Consider the following 16,630-nt stretch of genomic DNA (forward strand, 5'->3'; position numbering starts at 1 on the left):
AAGACTGCTTTGATTTCTCACCGGATCCACCCCTAGGCCTATATTTAAACATACTGCACTTAATTGTAAATTGGGTTTTCTTTTTCTCTGCCTAAATGAATTTACACTGCAAAATAAAGTTACACAGCGAAGAAAAAGGAAAAAAAACTTAAATTAGTATTTTTGTCTTCTTTTCAATCTAAAACAAAATGTAGTAAGAAAAATAAACTATATTCTCTGAAAATTCTCATCTTACCCAGTTACACAAAATTAAATGTATCTTGCTTCAAGGATGTTTAGATATTTTTACATCATAAAAATAAGCTTTTTTTTCCCCCCCAGTGTAAGCCAATCTTATTTCAGAGCATCTAGGTTACATCAATCAGTTATGATGGACGGAATCACAAAAAGGACAATTTGTACCCATTTTTACAGCAAATATCTAAATGATCCTGACAGTGAAATGTCTCTGTATAGTCATTATTCAGTTACATCTGATTAAAAGAGAGAATGGTTCATGTGTTTTGTGGATTAATGTTTGTATGATGGTCTTGCTTGAATAATGACACTGCCTGCCAGTAACCATTGTCTTTAAAGGGAGAGTCCCCCCAAACACATGTACTTTATTTCTAGATACTCATCAATGCCATATTTGGATCCTTCTCTGCCCAGTCCAGACTGTTTGATTCCACCAAAAGAGGCTTCTGTGGTGGAGATCAGACCTTCGTTGACCCCAACCATGCCCACCTCCATCTGCTCAGCCACCCGCCAGATCTGACTGATGTCTCTGGAGTAAAAGTAACCTGATAAAAGAAAACAGTTTTGAATGTAATTCCATAGAAAGAGCCAAGTGATAAAAGGTATGTAGCTGCTGTTTGCTTTACTTGACCATTCAGACACATAAGGGTACAGTGGAGCTAAAGGAAAATATGATTTTTCTGGTCCCAAATATATGAAAAAAAAAGCATATATACTCTGCCGACCAGAAGTTTAAAATAAATAAGAAATGTTTTTTTTTTTTTGAAAGAAGTCTCTTATGCTTACAAAGGCTGCACTTATTTGATTAAAAATACAGTAAAAACAATAACATTGTGAAATATTAACATGAAATTAATTTGCACAGATGGACAAACCTGCTAAACCAACAGGAGAAGCATTGGCAATGGCAAGTGCCTCCTGCTCTGTGTTGAACCTGGTGAAGAAAAAAAAAGTCAGCAGCAGACACAACCAGACATCATCAGACAAATCATTCACGCTGAAACATGTAGCCCATTGATACCCATTTACAAAAAAAGTGTTATAAAAATGAAAAAAGTAATAATTACAAATCTTACATTTTTTAAATAATCAAATGAAACCTAAATATTTTTTAGAAACAATTGAAATTAAACTCAAAATTGTTATGCTGATAATACAGTATATGATTAAATCTGTAGATAAATATGTAACGTAACGTGTTTTAAATTACAAAATTTGAAGTTAACATGAAGTCATGTAATACAATAAACAGTAAATACTCACTTAACAACAGGAATAAGGGGTCCAAAGGTCTCCTCTCGCATGCAGAGCATGTCAGTGTTGACACTGGACAGCAGGGTGGGCTGCATGAAGGAGCCCTCCAGTCTCTTCCCACCTCGAACTATGACTGCTCCCTGTGCCACAGCATCTGCAATCTGGTTCTCCACCTGAAAGAAACAACAGCTGATCAACACCATTAAACCCATCATCTTAACCACATGATCTGTATGAGTGCTTGTTGACAGTGACATTAGTGTTTGTATCCAACAGAATCATCAGTTACTGTATTTGCTATTGGCATGAGGCACCTTCTCTGCAGCGCGGGTGTTGATGAGCGGCCCTTGTGTGGTGGTGGGCTCTGAGCCGTGGCCAACCTTCAGTTCGGCATCCATAGCCTTCGCCAGCTTCTCCATGAAAGCATCATGGATCCCACTCTGCACCAAAAAGCGGTTGGAGCACACACAGGTCTACAGCAGAGAGACACATTACAGGTGAGACATGGAAAACAGCTGTTTACAGTTACAAAAATGTCAAGTACACCATAGTATTTACATGGTACTCAAAAGGTACTTCAAAGAATGCCATGGTTCTGAAACCTTATGAGTACCTGAAGTTCACTACTTCACTCATTATTTATGAAAAACATTTACTTTTCTTCCTTGAAAATTGTGCAAAGTGTCAATGTACGGGTCAAATTTCTCCCCAAAATAAACCGGAAAAAAATAAGCAGCAATATTTTGCATAAAATAAATTAATTTAATGGGATAGTTCATCCAAAAATGAAAATTCTGTCATTGATTACTCACCCTCATGTCGTTCCAAAAACCCATCCTTTGTTCATCTTCGGAACAAATTAAGATATTTTTGATGAAATCCGAGAGCTTTTTGACCCTGCATAGACAGCAACGCAACTGAAAAGTTTTATGGCCCAGAAAGGTAGTAAGGACACCGTTAAAATAGTCCATGTGACATCAGTGGTTCAACCGTAATGTTATGAAGCTACGAGAATACTTTTTGTGTGCAAAGAAAACAAAAATAACGACTTTGTAAACAAGGTTGTTCTACGTCAGAACGCCAGCTCCTGCATCAGCAGCATCGTCACACACATGCATCATGGTACTCTCGTGAATGGTGTTGCTGTCTATGCAGGGTCAGAAAGCTCTCGGATTTCATCAAAAATGTCTTAATTTGTGTTCCAAAGATGAACAAAGGACTTATGGGTTTGGAACGACATGAAGGTGAGTAATTAATGACAGAATTTTCATTTTTTTGGTTGAACTATCCCTTTAAGAGTGAAATATACTCACCTGGCCTGAGTTCCTGAATTTGGAAGCCATCGCTCCTGCAACGGCTTTATCTACCTCAGCACTGTCAAATACAATAAAGGGGGCGTGTCCTCCCAACTCCATGGAGACCCTTTTGACAGTTCCTGCAGCATGTCTTAGTAGTACCTGCAAAAGCATTTACTTAAGTGATTATAAAATTATGTTGAACATTAAATATTGACTGCACAAAGAAGTGAGATCTTTACCTTGCCAGTGGCTGTGGAGCCGGTAAATGAGATTTTGGCCACGAGAGGGTCTGTGCAGAGCAGCTCCCCAACAGCAGGGGTCTTTTCTCTTGAGCAGGGCACCACATTAAACACCCCAGGAGGAATGCCGGCCTGAACCGACAGCTAGATAGGAATACAATGCATTATGCACTCTTTCATACACATTACTGTTCAAAAGAAATGAGAATTTGGTTCTCATTATTATCAATGTTGAAAACAGTTGTGCTTTGTTGAATACAAAATAAAAAACAGCATTTGTTACAATGTAATTTACAAAGTATTTGTCACTTTAGAACGATTTAATGCATCCTTGAATAAAATAATTAATTCCTTTCAAAAAGGTTTTTCAAAAATTACAATCTTACAGACCCCAAACTGGTTCATCTATAAAGTTTGCAGACTGGTAAATGTCAAGTTAAGCAGGCTTTCATGGAAACAGACAGACCTCAGCAAGGGCCAGAGCAGAGAGAGGCGTGTCCTCAGCCGGCTTCACCACCACAGTGCAGCCCACCGCAAGCGCTGCGCCCACTTTCCTGGTGATCATGGCACTGGGGAAATTCCACTGTGAAAAGGGAAAATTTTAAATCTCAACTGGGAGCTGACAGTTTTAGTTTAGCTCATTAAACCTACAGCCTGATGGTGTTATGTTATCAGAATGAAGGAGGAAGTCTCACAGGTGTAATGATGGAAGCCACTCCCACCGGCTGCTTGAGTAACAGGATCTTGCGGTCCTTGGCTGGAGGTGCGACAATATCTCCATATACACGTCTGGCCTCTTCAGAAAACCACTCCAGAAAGGAGGCAGAATATGTCATCTCACCAACAGACTCCTTCATGGGCTTCCCCTGTACACACATTTGAGTTATAACCAATTCTAATATCTGAATCCTTGTAAATAGTAACGTTAGATGTACCCTGTATGTAATGGTCAGAATACCTACAGACTCGGCTGTGATCAACTTGGCAAGATCTTCCTTGTGCTCATTGATCAGATTAAACCATTTCCGCAGCAAAATGCTTCTTTCCTGCAAAGAGCATGTATCAATATGTATATCAGAACTTCTGAGCATGATTAAATACTTTATGATTTAAATAAAAAAAATTTTTTTCAATTTCATAAAATTTAAATTAAATGTTATTAATATTGTGAAATATTATTACAATTTCTAATAATTCTAATATGCTGACTTTTTTGACCAAGAAACGTTTCTTCTTATTATTAAAGTTTTTTTTTTTGCTCAAGAAACATTTCTTATTATTATTATTATCAATGTTGAAAACAGTTGTACCACTATTTATTTCAGTAGAAATCCTTTTTTTTTTCCAGGATTCTTTGATGAATAGAAAGTAAAAAAAAAAAACAGCATTTATTTAAAATAGGTTTTGTTTTTTTTGTAACAATGTAAAAGCGTTTGTCATTTTTGATTAATTTAATGCATCCTTGCTGAATATAAGTATTAATCCGACCAAACCATTTCGGAGAAAAAAAAAATAAATAAAAAGGTTCTTACCTGCAAAGAGCATGCATCAGTATGTATATCAGAACTTCTGAACATAAATAAATACTTTATCATTTAAATATTTTTGTATTTGTTTATAACTGTATTTATTTCAATTAACTTCTTTTTAATACATATTTTTTATTTCATTTATTTACATCTTAATTTAAATTTTTATTTTTTCACATTATAATGAGAATTGTGAGGGAAAACTGTCATGAAAATAATCACAATTGTCACAAATTGCAAAACACAGCTCTAAGTAAATGGTCTCCCCCCAAGTACCTTTGAGTACCATGCACTGTAAATACCAAGGTATTACCATGCGATTTCATAGTAAATAAGGTATTTTGTAATTATGTTTAACTTCGTGCGTTCCTGTAAAGAATTAAGGTCTAATATAGAAGAGTTATGAATGACAGTCATGCTCATTAAAAACATTTCCCACAAATCACCTTGGCTGTCTGACTCTTCCACAGGTAAAACGCTTTGTACGCAGCATTGACAGCGTCTTGAGCTTCCTTTGTACCGCAGTCTGACACCTTCGCGATCTCTTCTCCCGTGGCTGGATCGAACACGGGGAATGTGGATGTCGCGGAGACCCAGCGCCCTTCTATGAAGGCTTCAGTCCGCAGGAGCTGCGCTGACACATCGAGGCTGTAAGGCCGCTGCAGCATGATGGGTAAGCCAGAGAACACCTGCTGGAGAATACACCGACCTCTTGAGAGATATAAACTGCCCATGATAAAAAACTGACAGGTCTAATAAAACCCTTTATATGTTCGTCAGCAGGTTGAGGCGTGCAGGAGTCTAATATCAAGCTCATTCCAGTCCAGAAAAGAGGGCGGTTGCTTTAAACACGTGATTTCATGCACTTTACATTATACTATCGACTGTTACACATACACACACACACACACACACACACACACACATATATATATATATATATATATAAATTTGTATCTTTGTATCTTAATTAATTTCCACTATCACTCCAAAAATGGTAAAGAGGGATTAAAAAAAAGTAATAAGTAATAATTGTCCAGTGGATTGCGTGTTGTGAATCTCTTTGCATTTCACTCACTGCAAAGCGGAAGTACAATCCGACTTCTCGAGACGGTAGTGATGGTCAAAGACTGATGGTAGCGACGTCCGATACATGAACGAATAATTTTTTAGTCGGATCTTTTCAAACCATAAACGATTCGCTCACGAATCAGGCCGGAGTGAAACGAGAACCATGTATTACATGTCCGATTCATAATGAGCCATGAACAGAACTGTTCAAAGGAACCGATTCGCGTAAATAAATCATAATGAATCACATAAAGGTTTTTTTTTTTATCACAATACTGGGTTGTTATAATCACCAAATGCACAACTGCGACCTCTGTGACAACTTTACATAAGCGACTGTGCAGGATACGTTTAATTATTCTAAAATCTACAAATATATTCTTAACATATTTATTTCAAGTTCTTTTACATATAATAAACCACTGTTTAACCTACAGAGAATCTGTAGGACTTCTTTGTTCTTGTGTTCCTTTAAACAACAACATCAACTAGCATCATTGTTCCAGATCTTGATGTACATGTTACAAACACTCATTATATTAGTACACTAAATTGTCTCAGCAAACAAATGAACAAATCAACAGCAACTGGTGATAAATACATACAAATACAGGTGCATCTCAATAAATTAGAATGTTGTGGAAAAGTTCATTTATTTTAGTAATTCAACTCAAATTGTGAAACTCGTGTATTAAATAAATTCAATGCACACAGACTGAAGTAGTTTAAGTCTTTGGTTCGTTTATAAACTACTTCAGTCTGTGTGCACTGAATTTATTTAATACACGAGTTTCACAATTTGAGTTGAATTACTGAAATAAATGAACTTTTCCACGACATTCTAATTTATTGAGATGCACCTGTATATGTATTTATATAAAACAAACTACATAATGACATTATTTCAGTAAGAGATTGTGTGAAAAACTTATATATTCATTTGAAAACTTAGAGAACAGCACTAGAAGTCCCTCGAGCGAAAAATGATGCTCCTTTATCATGGACTTTAAAATGAAATATTTTTCGTTGGTTGTAGATGGTCTCTTCTCCCTGTCGCCACCAAACCTCCATCTAAAAAGAAAAAACAACAACAAAAAGTCAGCTCACTTCAGAGCCATTTTTTACAGTAAACAGTAAACTTTAATATGAAATTGCACCTGTCCATGTATGTCCCTGCAGTAGCCCGTTGGTAACCCCTCTACATGTAATGCCAAGTTACACTGATGAACTAGTCCCCTCCGGAGCAGGTTTGATCCCTCTTCATCATCATCTGCATCCTCCTCCTCACATCTCACCAGAATAACCATATTTCCCTGGATATCATTAGACATTTATAGTTAATTTATCATAATACAGTACGAAACCAACTGCATCTGACATTATTTTAGGCACTGATGCAAAAAACACTGACTCACCTGTAACTCAGAGCACACAGTGGCTTGGCAGTAGAGGGTAAAGTCTAGTATTGCTCCAACACTAACACCTAAACTCAGGAGCACACTGAGATCATCTATGAGTAACACTGGAGGACCCCATGATTCACCAGCATCACCATCTCCACTCTGACGCACAGAACGTTCCACAAATCTGAACAGACCTTCCAGTCCAGCACCTGGGGTCCTAGACAAAAAAAAAAAAGGCAAAATCTTATATAACACTATAGGAAGAAAGAATTGAGATAAAATATATTTAAACTAGATTTTCATAACATACTATACGTGCCTGAGATAACTCAAGGGTTGTGTCTCCTGACTGGTGTCCTCCTGTAATATAACTCCAATAGAATTCTTCAGTCCTTCAAGAAACACTAGCTGGCCCTTCTCTCTTGCCTGGGCCAGACTCACTCCCTGCCCAGAAACATTATGATCAAGACCTGTAAATGTCATCAACAAAATGTCTAAACAGAGCAAGTTGATGTAAACTTACCAGCCTCTGACCGACAGCACTGTAGTGACTAAAGGACTGCACAAGACCCAGAAAACACACCTTACAGCCAGCTGGAAATATACAAGTTTAAAATGAAATGAAATGAAATAAATACATTAATTTTCCTCACTATAAACAATAGGTCACTTACCACGTAAGTAGAAAGACAGATGGTGATGAATGAGAAATGATGCATCAGCTCGTCTGTCTGACACCAGGATAAAGTCACTCTATAAGTACAGAGAACATCGGTTAGAGTCAGTGGCATTGTGTAAGTTACTTCAAGCTTGTAATGAGATGTAATTACCGATTTGAAACTGTCTGGAGTGGAATTGAGAATACTGTTCAATTCTGGAAACATGTTTGTGAGATAGATATGAACTTGACAACAGTTGAGCAGGATATGATGGTGCTGTCTCCTCTCTACTACTCCAGATCTTCAGTATTTCTCATGCTGGCAAGAAAAACACAATTGTAAACAAAAGCAAAGCATGTACTTTTAAGTGCATCCATTCCTGTGTATATGTAGCGCAAGTTAGCATGCTAAATTAATATTAGCGTTGCGTAAGTATTCAAAGTATCGAAAATAAAATAAAATAATAATAACATACCTGCACCGTCTGCAATTACATAGTTTTCTTTTAAAATATGTACAAATATGAAGAAATATATCACGTTTACCTGTTATGCTAGTCAACGTGGGTACGGAAGCCGCGTGAAGACAATCTTTCCGAAAACGCGTTTTGGTAGAGTAACTCGTGAGGAAATGTGAATGAATTTATTATTTTTTTAAATCAGTGAAAGATTTTTTTTTCCTTTAAAAAAACTAGAAGATATACAAAACCTTAAAAATATTTATTTTGACCAGAGATAAAAATGTAGCTGCAAGTGCACTAAAGACAGGCCCAGATAGTGTTTCATTACAAAAATATGCGTAAAAAATATACAAACAAGAAAACTCAGGAACAAACTGTTGTTCTTTGTTATGTATCATGTACTTGGGTCTACTTTTAGTTAGAACTCTAAGCATTTGCTTCCAACACACTGAAATACAAGTAATTATGCCCATCAAACTTTACAACAAAATAAAAGTGTAAACATAACTTGCTTTAGGCCTAAAACTAATTTCAACAGATTATCAATGTTTTTACCTATAAAGCACTGTTGATGACATCCTATACAACAGAAATCCTAAATGCATAATAAGCAAGAAAATTATAAGGGAAAAACATTCCCTTAACCAAATGAATCCCCCATTACTCAATAAATAGTATAATCATGTCCTCCAAAATCGTAATATTCATGGGTTTCGATAGAAGAAAACTGTAAATTTGCATATGTACTGAGCAAAAATCAGTTTTGCACAATAATGGTAATGCAAGCCCTTGAAATTCAATTCATGGAATGTTAATCATCAGCTGTGTACCTGGAAAACATGTCAAAGATAATGCAAAACAATTTTTATATGAGAAGAAAATCTATAGAACATTTGAACAAAATTGCATTCACATTTTAAAACTTGACATACAAAGCGTGAACGCAACCGATGATATAACTTCACTTAAGGACTGACTGTAAAAGCTGCTAACATCTATAAAGAAAGCAGCTGGGAAAATTTACAGGGAAAGTCGAAACACATGGACCAGACCATGAAATGCAAGCAAAGACATGTTGCATATTTTTTAGAGCATGAAACACTGAAATGCAAATCGTGATTTAGTGTCTAACAGAACAAAGGAAATGATGTAAGATTAAAAAAAAAAAGTGAAACATCCAATGAACTCTAAAATGAGTAAATTATCTTTATAAACCGCTAAAAGTATTATAATACATGAGAGTCTGTTTACTAAGTAAATACATATCTACTGATTATCACACGACTGCATTAATAAGACATGCCTCACACTTTAGGAGCAGGTCAATGTTACACAAAGCCATAACATAAGTCATCTTATCTTGAATAATGTCTAGTATTGTTCGTTATATAAACTACTGTTAACCTTCATTCTAAATTTCTTATGTCACTATTTTAGGAATGTTCCAAGTTCAAGTTAAACTCTACCAACTGCATTTGCAATTACAATTTTGACTTGACGTTCATTTTTTTTTTTAAGAAAGAAAAATCGTGGTTATAATAAAGCACAACACTGCACCAGGCAATAAGCATTCAGCTTGTAAACCTAGTAATTTTTGCACAATATTTTCATGGTTCACTGACCTTGAATATCGTTTAAAAAGGCCTATTTTGCATCTCAAATCATAAATTTCATACCGATTCATTAATGCAGGTCATTTTACAAAAATATCAGCTTCACCTTTATGTTTTTAAAACCTCCAGAACACTGTCCCAGTTGATTTTTATCAAAGTGCATTACTATAACCACAACTTGCATTTTTAAAAAAATAAAACTTAAAGAACGAGTCAAAATTGTGTGTACCCAGAACATTCAGTACACTATGGTGTGTACTAACAGTACAGTATGCATTAGAGGTGCATAACAGGGCTTGATTGAAAAGCATTATCACTAAATCTTCTATAACTTGCACGGCTGTATGTTAAAAAGACACGTCTGGTCTTCCTATTCTGTCAATCTGAGCAACTCCGCATCGTTGTGGCCACCTAAATATAACTCATGCTACATCTTTGTAGAGGTTTGTACAGAAACTGAATGCTATGAGTAAAAAAGGATAAAAACAAAAGGTTATGATTTACAATAAATAAATACAATGTCACACTCCAGGCACACAGACTAGAGTGTATGTAATTCCTGAGTGTTTGAGTCTCTGGGTTCACTGCTACGGCGTGCCCTCTGAGGTGGCTCTAATATCTGCAGCCTCTACTAACGTTACTGTTTCTCCTGCTGTTGAGTCAAGGGGCTCCTCTTTAATAATGATGGCCCCTTCTGGCAACATGACAACTTCCTCTTCGCCAACCACCTCCTCCTCTTCCTCTTCCTGGAGCACCACTTCCTCTTGGGGCTCTGTGCTGGTGCCATTGGTCTGCCCGTTGGCAATGGCCTCTAGTTTAAGCCTGTACTGCTCAGCTTCCTGTTCCTTTCTTAGTAACTGCTGTCTGTACTCCTGGGCTTTTCTGTTTGCTTCTTTTAGCTGCTGTTCCAGTAGTTCCCGACTGTCCTTCTCAGTGGGCTCCTATAGAAAACACCGAATAGTTAACGGTCAAATTGATTTTGCATTCCAAAGAGTAAGATTTAAATAGGAATCTCTGCTCGTCAAACCTTATGTTTGGCATCTGTGTGGTTGATGGTTGATTCAAATTTCCGCTTCCGTGTTGGGACTGGTTTGGTGACCTCTGTTATGATTTCTTCTGCAATCTGACCCGCTGGCACTGCAACCACTAAATATATACAGGCATGTTACAATATAAATACTGCATCAAAGTCTGTAAACTATAAACTAGCAATCTACTCACTTTGCTGCCCCTGCATTGTGACAAAGAATTTCTGTCCCAAGTTGCCAGTCTGCAGGTTTCCCTGTTGGTCGGTTACTATGGTGATGACTCTCTGGCCATCCTCCCCTACAAGATGCTGGATGGCAGAATCTACCGAATCAGCAGCAATCACACTCTCTGCAGCTCCTGCTGGGATATAGCAGCAGTTTGTTTGCAAAGGAGAAATACACAAATATAATAACATTCTCTATGTGCATCCTGTTCAAATAAAAGTTAAATAAAACTGGTCAATTAAATACTGCTGCAAAACATCAATGTCAAAATGAACATTCAACAAGCATGAAATGCAAGAAAAATTGGCTCTAGGGAGTAAATAAAATAACAGTTGGCTGGTAATTTTGTTATGAATTGTGATAAAATTGGTTTAAATTAATCAAATTTAAAGCGCGATTTAAATCAAAGTCACACAAACCTGCTAAAGAAACGTTGCAACTCATGCATTTGCTAAGTTGTACCCAAAGGAAAAATAAATCATCATAGGTATACAAAGTATGCCTAAAGTTTTTTTTTCTTTTTCAAACATGAGGCAATACATACAGTACTGTTCAAAAGTGTGAGGTTGGTTTTTAATGTTGTTGAAAGAAGTCTCTTATGCTCACCAAAGCTGCATTTATTTGATAAAAAAACAGTAAAAAAAAGTATTATTGTGAAATATTATTACAATTAAAATAACTTTTCAATTTTAACATATTTTATAGTTTTATATTTATATATTTAAATGTTAATTTATTCCGGTGATGGCAAAGCTGAATTGAAAAGTCTTTTAGTCATGATCCTTCAGAATTTTTTCTAGTATGCTGATCTGGTGCTCAATAAATATTTGTTTTTATCAGGGTTGAAAACAGTTGTGCTGCTTAATATTTTTATGTGCCAGGTGATAATTTGTAAGGATTCTTTTATAAAAAAATTAAAAAAAGTAGTGTATGTGGGAAAACTCCTTGCATTAAGCCAACAAACTGAATATACTAGGGGAAAAAATACGATTCATAAGGAGAGAACAGGTTGGCATAGCCATTGTCATAGGGACAAAAACTTTTTTTTTTTAAATAAAAATGATGTAAAACACAATTTCAATAATTTTGTCATTCACTCACTATTGACAAGCATGGAAACAAAATGTAACGAAACTCATACCTGTGTTAGCCTTAGCATTAGTGAGAACAATATCAGAGAGATTGACGACTCCAGAGGAGGAGATGATGAACTGAGGGCTGGCTGTGGCGGGTGATGTGCTGCTTAGGATAGTCCTCTCTGGATTCATGTTCACTTGGTTCTGCATTCCCTCCTAGAATAAAAAAACAAACCATCAAGTTGTAAGACTGCAGCCTGATTTTGCCTATCAACTTTAAATACACAACAGCTGGTGCATTTTACATTGTGCTTTGATATTTGATGATCAACACATCATTAAAAATGCAGTCTCATTTGTACCTGTAACAATAGCATCAGCTCAGTGTTTCCTCGGTCCACCGCAATGTTAAAAGGCGTCTTGTCAAACTTGCTGAGGGCATGAGTATCAGCTCCGTATTTGATCAACAGCTCCACGACAACTCTGTGCCCATGTTCTGTAGCCCAGTGCAGGGCGGTCATTTTCAGCATGTCTTTGGCATTGATGTCTGCTCCACTCTGTCCCAGATATAACAGATATAATAACTCAACAAAAAGTCAGAATGGCTAAATATTAAAAAATCCAATACTATTCTGCATTCATCTGTTCTTACCTTGACCAATAGCTCAACGATGCTTGAGTGGCCCTCTGTAGCAGCCATGTGGAGGGGGGTCCGATCGACTTTAGTGCGGGCATCTCTACTCACGCCAGCACGGAGAAGCACCTCAGCAGTGGAGTAGTGCCCGTATTGCGCTGCTAAATGAAGCGGCGAGGTTCCCAGCTAAAACATATTACCATATTCATGTTATATTAAAATTCAGATTATAAATTGCAGACAATAAGCAACGAACAGCAAATACAACTCACCCAGTCTGTAGTAAAAGGAGCTCCATTGGCCATAAGTGACCTCACTTCATCATCCTGTCCTTTGCGTGCTGCCTCCAACAAACGCTTACCCAAATCCACAAGCGACATCTAATCATGCAAATAAGGTTTGAAGCATCAGAATATAGTGAATATGAAATATAGAAATTTCTTGACAGCCACCTGTTTACATTCATGGGGTGTTTAACCAGGTGCAGTGTTTCAAAGAAAATGCCCAAAAGATGTAAAGCAGGAAATGGTTTCCATATATACACTGTATGCTGAATGACACTGTGGTTATATTAGTCATAAGACTGTATTCCACAAGGATCGAGTGTTTTTAAGTGCCAGGAAGCGGATGTGTACATTAATGTTAGACAGGATTCATTATCAGTGACAGGACGGGAAATAGTCATCATTTTATAATAAGGCAAGTTCCGGGGGAAGGTTTCATGCTTTTGTTGACAAAATTGCTGGACGGACATTTTCATAATTTTTAGTCACGCACAGTCAGGTTTACTGTCAATTACGCAGTGTTATTATTTAAATAAGTTTCATTTCTATATCATAACAATTATAACAATTAGCTAATATCGTTACCTTAGTTATCTTTAACGAGATTTTCGTAATATATATACAGTAAATATATATTTTTATGAGCACGCTAATAATCTGGCATTAAGAACATGACTAAATTTATCATCTACAAGTTGTGTTTAAGTTTCGCTTAAGTTTTTAAGTTAGAAAATAACGTTTCATATTGTCATGTGATTGTCTACAGTTACTATATAGCCAATACCATATAAAATATGTCATTAAAATCTCTTTTAATGACAGTTAATCAAACTCCTGCAGTCAGGTGCTAGTAAACAGAATAAAGCAAAACTTCTGCTGCTCACCTCGCCACAAATGTTTCCCGAAGACTTTGAATGTATTATAACGCGTTAGATACGGTGAAGACCAGACGTATGCTTCGGTTATTTATAGCGATTTAGTGTTCTATCATACTTTTCGATACTTTTTGAAAACAAAAATATTATAGATGGGTTATTTGTCGTCAAAGATGGCGCACGAACGGTACCGGAAGTACAAATATTTGAGTGATTCTTCTTCTTCTTCTTGGTGTTTAATGGCGGATGGCATACAACTTTTAGGTGCATTACCGCCACCTACTGATTAGGAGTGTGGATCAGGATCGTACTCTTCACTAAATTCTATTATATAATCCAGTGTCCTTTAAATAACGCATTAAAAATTGAAAGTTTTTATCCCCTGAAATTATTCCCCAAAATGTTCATCAAATTAAGTTTTTCTTTATTTTCCTTGAGGACAAGGACTTTCTTCTTCTTCTTCTTCTTCTTGTTTTATGGCGGGTGGCATCCGCGAAAGGACTTTTGTTTTTAGTTCACAAAACGTACAAAACATTATTTAACAGCTAAGATAATTTGAGATAAAGAACAAACAACAACAATAATAATACAGGAATAAACATTAAAAACAAACCAGTTCATGCCTTCCGCCTTCCTCCAAATTTGCGGACTCATGCGATCTCCTCTCAGATTGTCTTGATCCAGCAATATTGTCGTTTGCTTTCCCGCGACCTCCAGTCCTCTATTTGAGTGATTCTTCTTTGGTAGTGTTTAAAAGTTGAGGTGTTTGTAGCGCCCCCTACTGCATAATCAGTACATATGACGAGATACACCAGAAGAGAAATAGAAAGAGAGCTTACCCATTCTTTGCTTTTGAAAATGAAGATATTTAAGCAAATACATTTCCTCCAACTTGTTATTTTACTATTTAAATCTCTCTCTTCACGATAGGATTGCTGAGATTGCAAAAAAAAAAAAAAAAAGTTCGAGATTAAAATCGCAATTAATCCGTCACGTGCAATTTTGCATTCGATTGTGATAATGCATTGTGTCACTTTAGAGAAATAGTTATTATTATTTTGCAATTGTAATATTTATATTCCTGGAAAAATAGCTTAAATATATATTTCTAATGAATTTAACATTTTGCATTAAAATATATTCTATGCTGTTGTGTTTTCATCAGTAAATACAATATAATATCTAATAATAATAATAATTTCCAAAATGTGACACACTGCATTATGTTTGATACACAATTTACTGCAAAAGTACACACTGATTTGCTTTTAAATCTTGAGCACTGGAAACCTAAGGGAGAGATTTATATGGAGTAAAATAAAAAGTTGGAGCCAATTAATTTGCATAAACCTCTCAATTTTCATCAACAAATCTATAGATAAAAGAATGCATACGCCATTCATCCAATATTATCCGTAGCCCGTTGGTGGCGCTGATGGTCTCTGGTTTGAACTGTTTTCTCATTAATGGGGAAACTTCAACCACACCTCAGTGCTCTGGGAAACAGAGTCATTTCCACCGACAGCTCTCCCGCACAAGAGTTGCTTCACTCCAGCCGCTCACTGGGGCTCTCGTTTACCTCTAAGGTAACTTTTTTCTTTCTATTTTAATTTATGCTAGAAAATAAGATAACTTTCCAAGTCTCGAGTGGACTTTATCAATTCATTTGAGGCTCTAACATGGCCCGGGATCGATCGAGCCGGTTGTTGTGCCAAACTTTCAGTTATAGTCGAGTCTGAATAGGAACAGCGCCTGTGTGCTTGAGTAATAAAGACGAGAAAGATAAGCGATGGACGCTGATAGTCTAGTTAACTTCAGTCGGATGACTCTCTGACAACTTAATAATCGAGCTGCTGCAAGTTAAAACTAGTCGAGGAGAGGGAAAAAAGCATTTTTAAAATTTTACACACTGTTTTATTGTTTTCCTTAAAACTTCCTCTGGGCTGTGCTTGCGACTGAGTGGGTTGTTTCTTTGTAATGTAAACCGTGTTTACTCGTTTACTGAATTGTTTATTTCAGGTGTGTTTTAGTAGCTGTCAGTTTAACGCGTTTGTTACACTGATTTTCCGTGTATTTCACTTAGTTGTATCGGTTTAGCACTATGAAGTGTACTCAGTGTCCAAGAAAGTGCTGTCTTAAACTAGTGAACTGCCTTCCTAGACAGCATAAAAAGCCATATGATTACTGTCTAGTTAGATCGTTCAGATCAGTTTAAGACGGCTGCAAAGATTAGTTTGTGTAATTAGTTTATTTATTTAAAAAAACTCCCATGGTACTACTTTTTTACAATATACCATCATAATACCATATGCTATTCTTTGAAATGAATTGGGGTGTCATGTTAATATCAACATGGATATTTTAATCATTCAGCACAATTGTATATCAATATGGTATTACAATATGATAAGGTAATATCATATCACTGCATGATGGTACTGCTATAGGGCTTTTTCTTTTACAAAAAAATGCACCGTTGTTTTTTTTTTGTTTTTTGACATATCATGAAAATCTGACTTTTCCAGGTTTTAAGTGCTATAATCAGGTCCCTGGTGCATCTACCAACCAAGGAAACGTGAAAAAGATTAACCCAGTAACTTTGTTTTGGTAAGCCTTTTTCTGCAAGCATCTGAGAAAACAAGTGCATCTGATTTCGCTCCCTTGGTGATGTGGCAAAGGGATCTCATTATAATATTACCGCCCCTTAATCTGTAAGTTTACACCCACGGCACCGTTATTGTGTTT

At 36.3% G+C, this 16,630-nt stretch overlaps 4 protein-coding genes and 1 long non-coding RNA gene across 13 annotated transcripts in view; 1 reads left to right on the top strand and 4 right to left on the bottom strand.

Annotated features, from left to right (window-relative positions):
* Positions 1 to 436: 436 nt before the first annotated feature.
* LOC107755744 (succinate-semialdehyde dehydrogenase, mitochondrial-like) lies at positions 437 to 5,790 on the bottom strand. Of its 2 annotated transcripts, XM_016572650.1 has the most exons (11): positions 5,636 to 5,790; positions 5,004 to 5,246; positions 3,991 to 4,074; positions 3,724 to 3,894; positions 3,495 to 3,611; positions 3,029 to 3,172; positions 2,805 to 2,948; positions 1,806 to 1,964; positions 1,501 to 1,664; positions 1,113 to 1,171; positions 437 to 782 (listed from the first exon to the last, which is right to left on the bottom strand). In XM_016572650.1, exons 2-11 carry the CDS (start codon positions 5,223 to 5,225, stop codon positions 571 to 573), a joined length of 1,476 nt encoding a protein of 491 aa, XP_016428136.1. In that variant the 5' UTR covers positions 5,226 to 5,246; positions 5,636 to 5,790; the 3' UTR covers positions 437 to 570. The 2 variants fall into 2 exon arrangements, with proteins under 2 accessions (XP_016428136.1, XP_016428128.1); XM_016572642.1 differs by lacking the exon at positions 5,636 to 5,790 and having other exon boundaries at positions 5,004 to 5,428.
* A 701-nt stretch (positions 5,791 to 6,491) lies between these two features.
* elp6 (elongator acetyltransferase complex subunit 6) lies at positions 6,492 to 8,292 on the bottom strand. Of its 5 annotated transcripts, none has more exons than XM_016573204.1 (8): positions 8,236 to 8,292; positions 7,862 to 8,008; positions 7,706 to 7,784; positions 7,555 to 7,625; positions 7,351 to 7,475; positions 7,044 to 7,248; positions 6,786 to 6,941; positions 6,492 to 6,699 (listed from the first exon to the last, which is right to left on the bottom strand). In XM_016573204.1, the coding sequence occupies exons 2-8, from the start codon at positions 7,913 to 7,915 to the stop codon at positions 6,577 to 6,579; spliced, it is 813 nt and encodes a 270-aa protein (XP_016428690.1). In that variant the 5' UTR covers positions 7,916 to 8,008; positions 8,236 to 8,292; the 3' UTR covers positions 6,492 to 6,576. The 5 variants fall into 5 exon arrangements, with proteins under 5 accessions (XP_016428690.1, XP_016428680.1, XP_016428672.1 ...); XM_016573194.1 differs by having other exon boundaries at positions 8,230 to 8,292; XM_016573186.1 differs by having other exon boundaries at positions 8,166 to 8,274.
* A 1,664-nt stretch (positions 8,293 to 9,956) lies between these two features.
* On the bottom strand, positions 9,957 to 14,564 carry LOC107755760 (GA-binding protein subunit beta-2-like). Of its 3 annotated transcripts, none has more exons than XM_016572665.1 (8): positions 14,499 to 14,564; positions 12,999 to 13,106; positions 12,745 to 12,912; positions 12,455 to 12,649; positions 12,158 to 12,308; positions 10,985 to 11,152; positions 10,791 to 10,909; positions 9,957 to 10,704 (listed from the first exon to the last, which is right to left on the bottom strand). In XM_016572665.1, exons 2-8 carry the CDS (start codon positions 13,104 to 13,106, stop codon positions 10,351 to 10,353), a joined length of 1,263 nt encoding a protein of 420 aa, XP_016428151.1. In that variant the 5' UTR covers positions 14,499 to 14,564; the 3' UTR covers positions 9,957 to 10,350. The 3 variants fall into 3 exon arrangements, with proteins under 3 accessions (XP_016428151.1, XP_016428157.1, XP_016428143.1); XM_016572671.1 differs by lacking the exon at positions 14,499 to 14,564 and adding an exon at positions 13,895 to 14,066 and having other exon boundaries at positions 10,985 to 11,149; XM_016572657.1 differs by lacking the exon at positions 14,499 to 14,564 and adding an exon at positions 13,895 to 14,066.
* A 576-nt stretch (positions 14,565 to 15,140) lies between these two features.
* Positions 15,141 to 16,630, bottom strand: part of LOC107755787 (uncharacterized) — a 21,353-nt gene continuing 19,863 nt past the window's right edge. The window contains exons 3-4 of the long non-coding RNA XR_001641739.1: positions 15,368 to 15,372; positions 15,141 to 15,150 (exon numbers count right to left, since the gene is read on the bottom strand). This is a non-coding gene — a long non-coding RNA (uncharacterized LOC107755787). The remainder of the gene's footprint in view (positions 15,151 to 15,367; positions 15,373 to 16,630) is intronic.
* The window catches only part of LOC107755778 (CDC42 small effector protein 1-like), a 20,099-nt gene continuing 18,781 nt past the window's right edge, over positions 15,313 to 16,630 (top strand). For both annotated transcript variants that reach the window (XM_016572696.1, XM_016572686.1), the window contains exon 1: positions 15,313 to 15,471. Coding sequence is in view for 1 of the 2 variants with exons in the window: in XM_016572686.1 (XP_016428172.1) it covers positions 15,352 to 15,471 (120 nt within the window). In the remaining variant the exon portion in view is untranslated. The remainder of the gene's footprint in view (positions 15,472 to 16,630) is intronic.

The sequence above is a fragment of the Sinocyclocheilus rhinocerous genome, unplaced genomic scaffold (genome assembly GCF_001515625.1).
Source record: "Sinocyclocheilus rhinocerous isolate Xijiao unplaced genomic scaffold, SAMN03320098_v1.1 scaffold11, whole genome shotgun sequence".
NCBI classification, from domain to species: Eukaryota; Metazoa; Chordata; class Actinopteri; order Cypriniformes; family Cyprinidae; genus Sinocyclocheilus; species Sinocyclocheilus rhinocerous.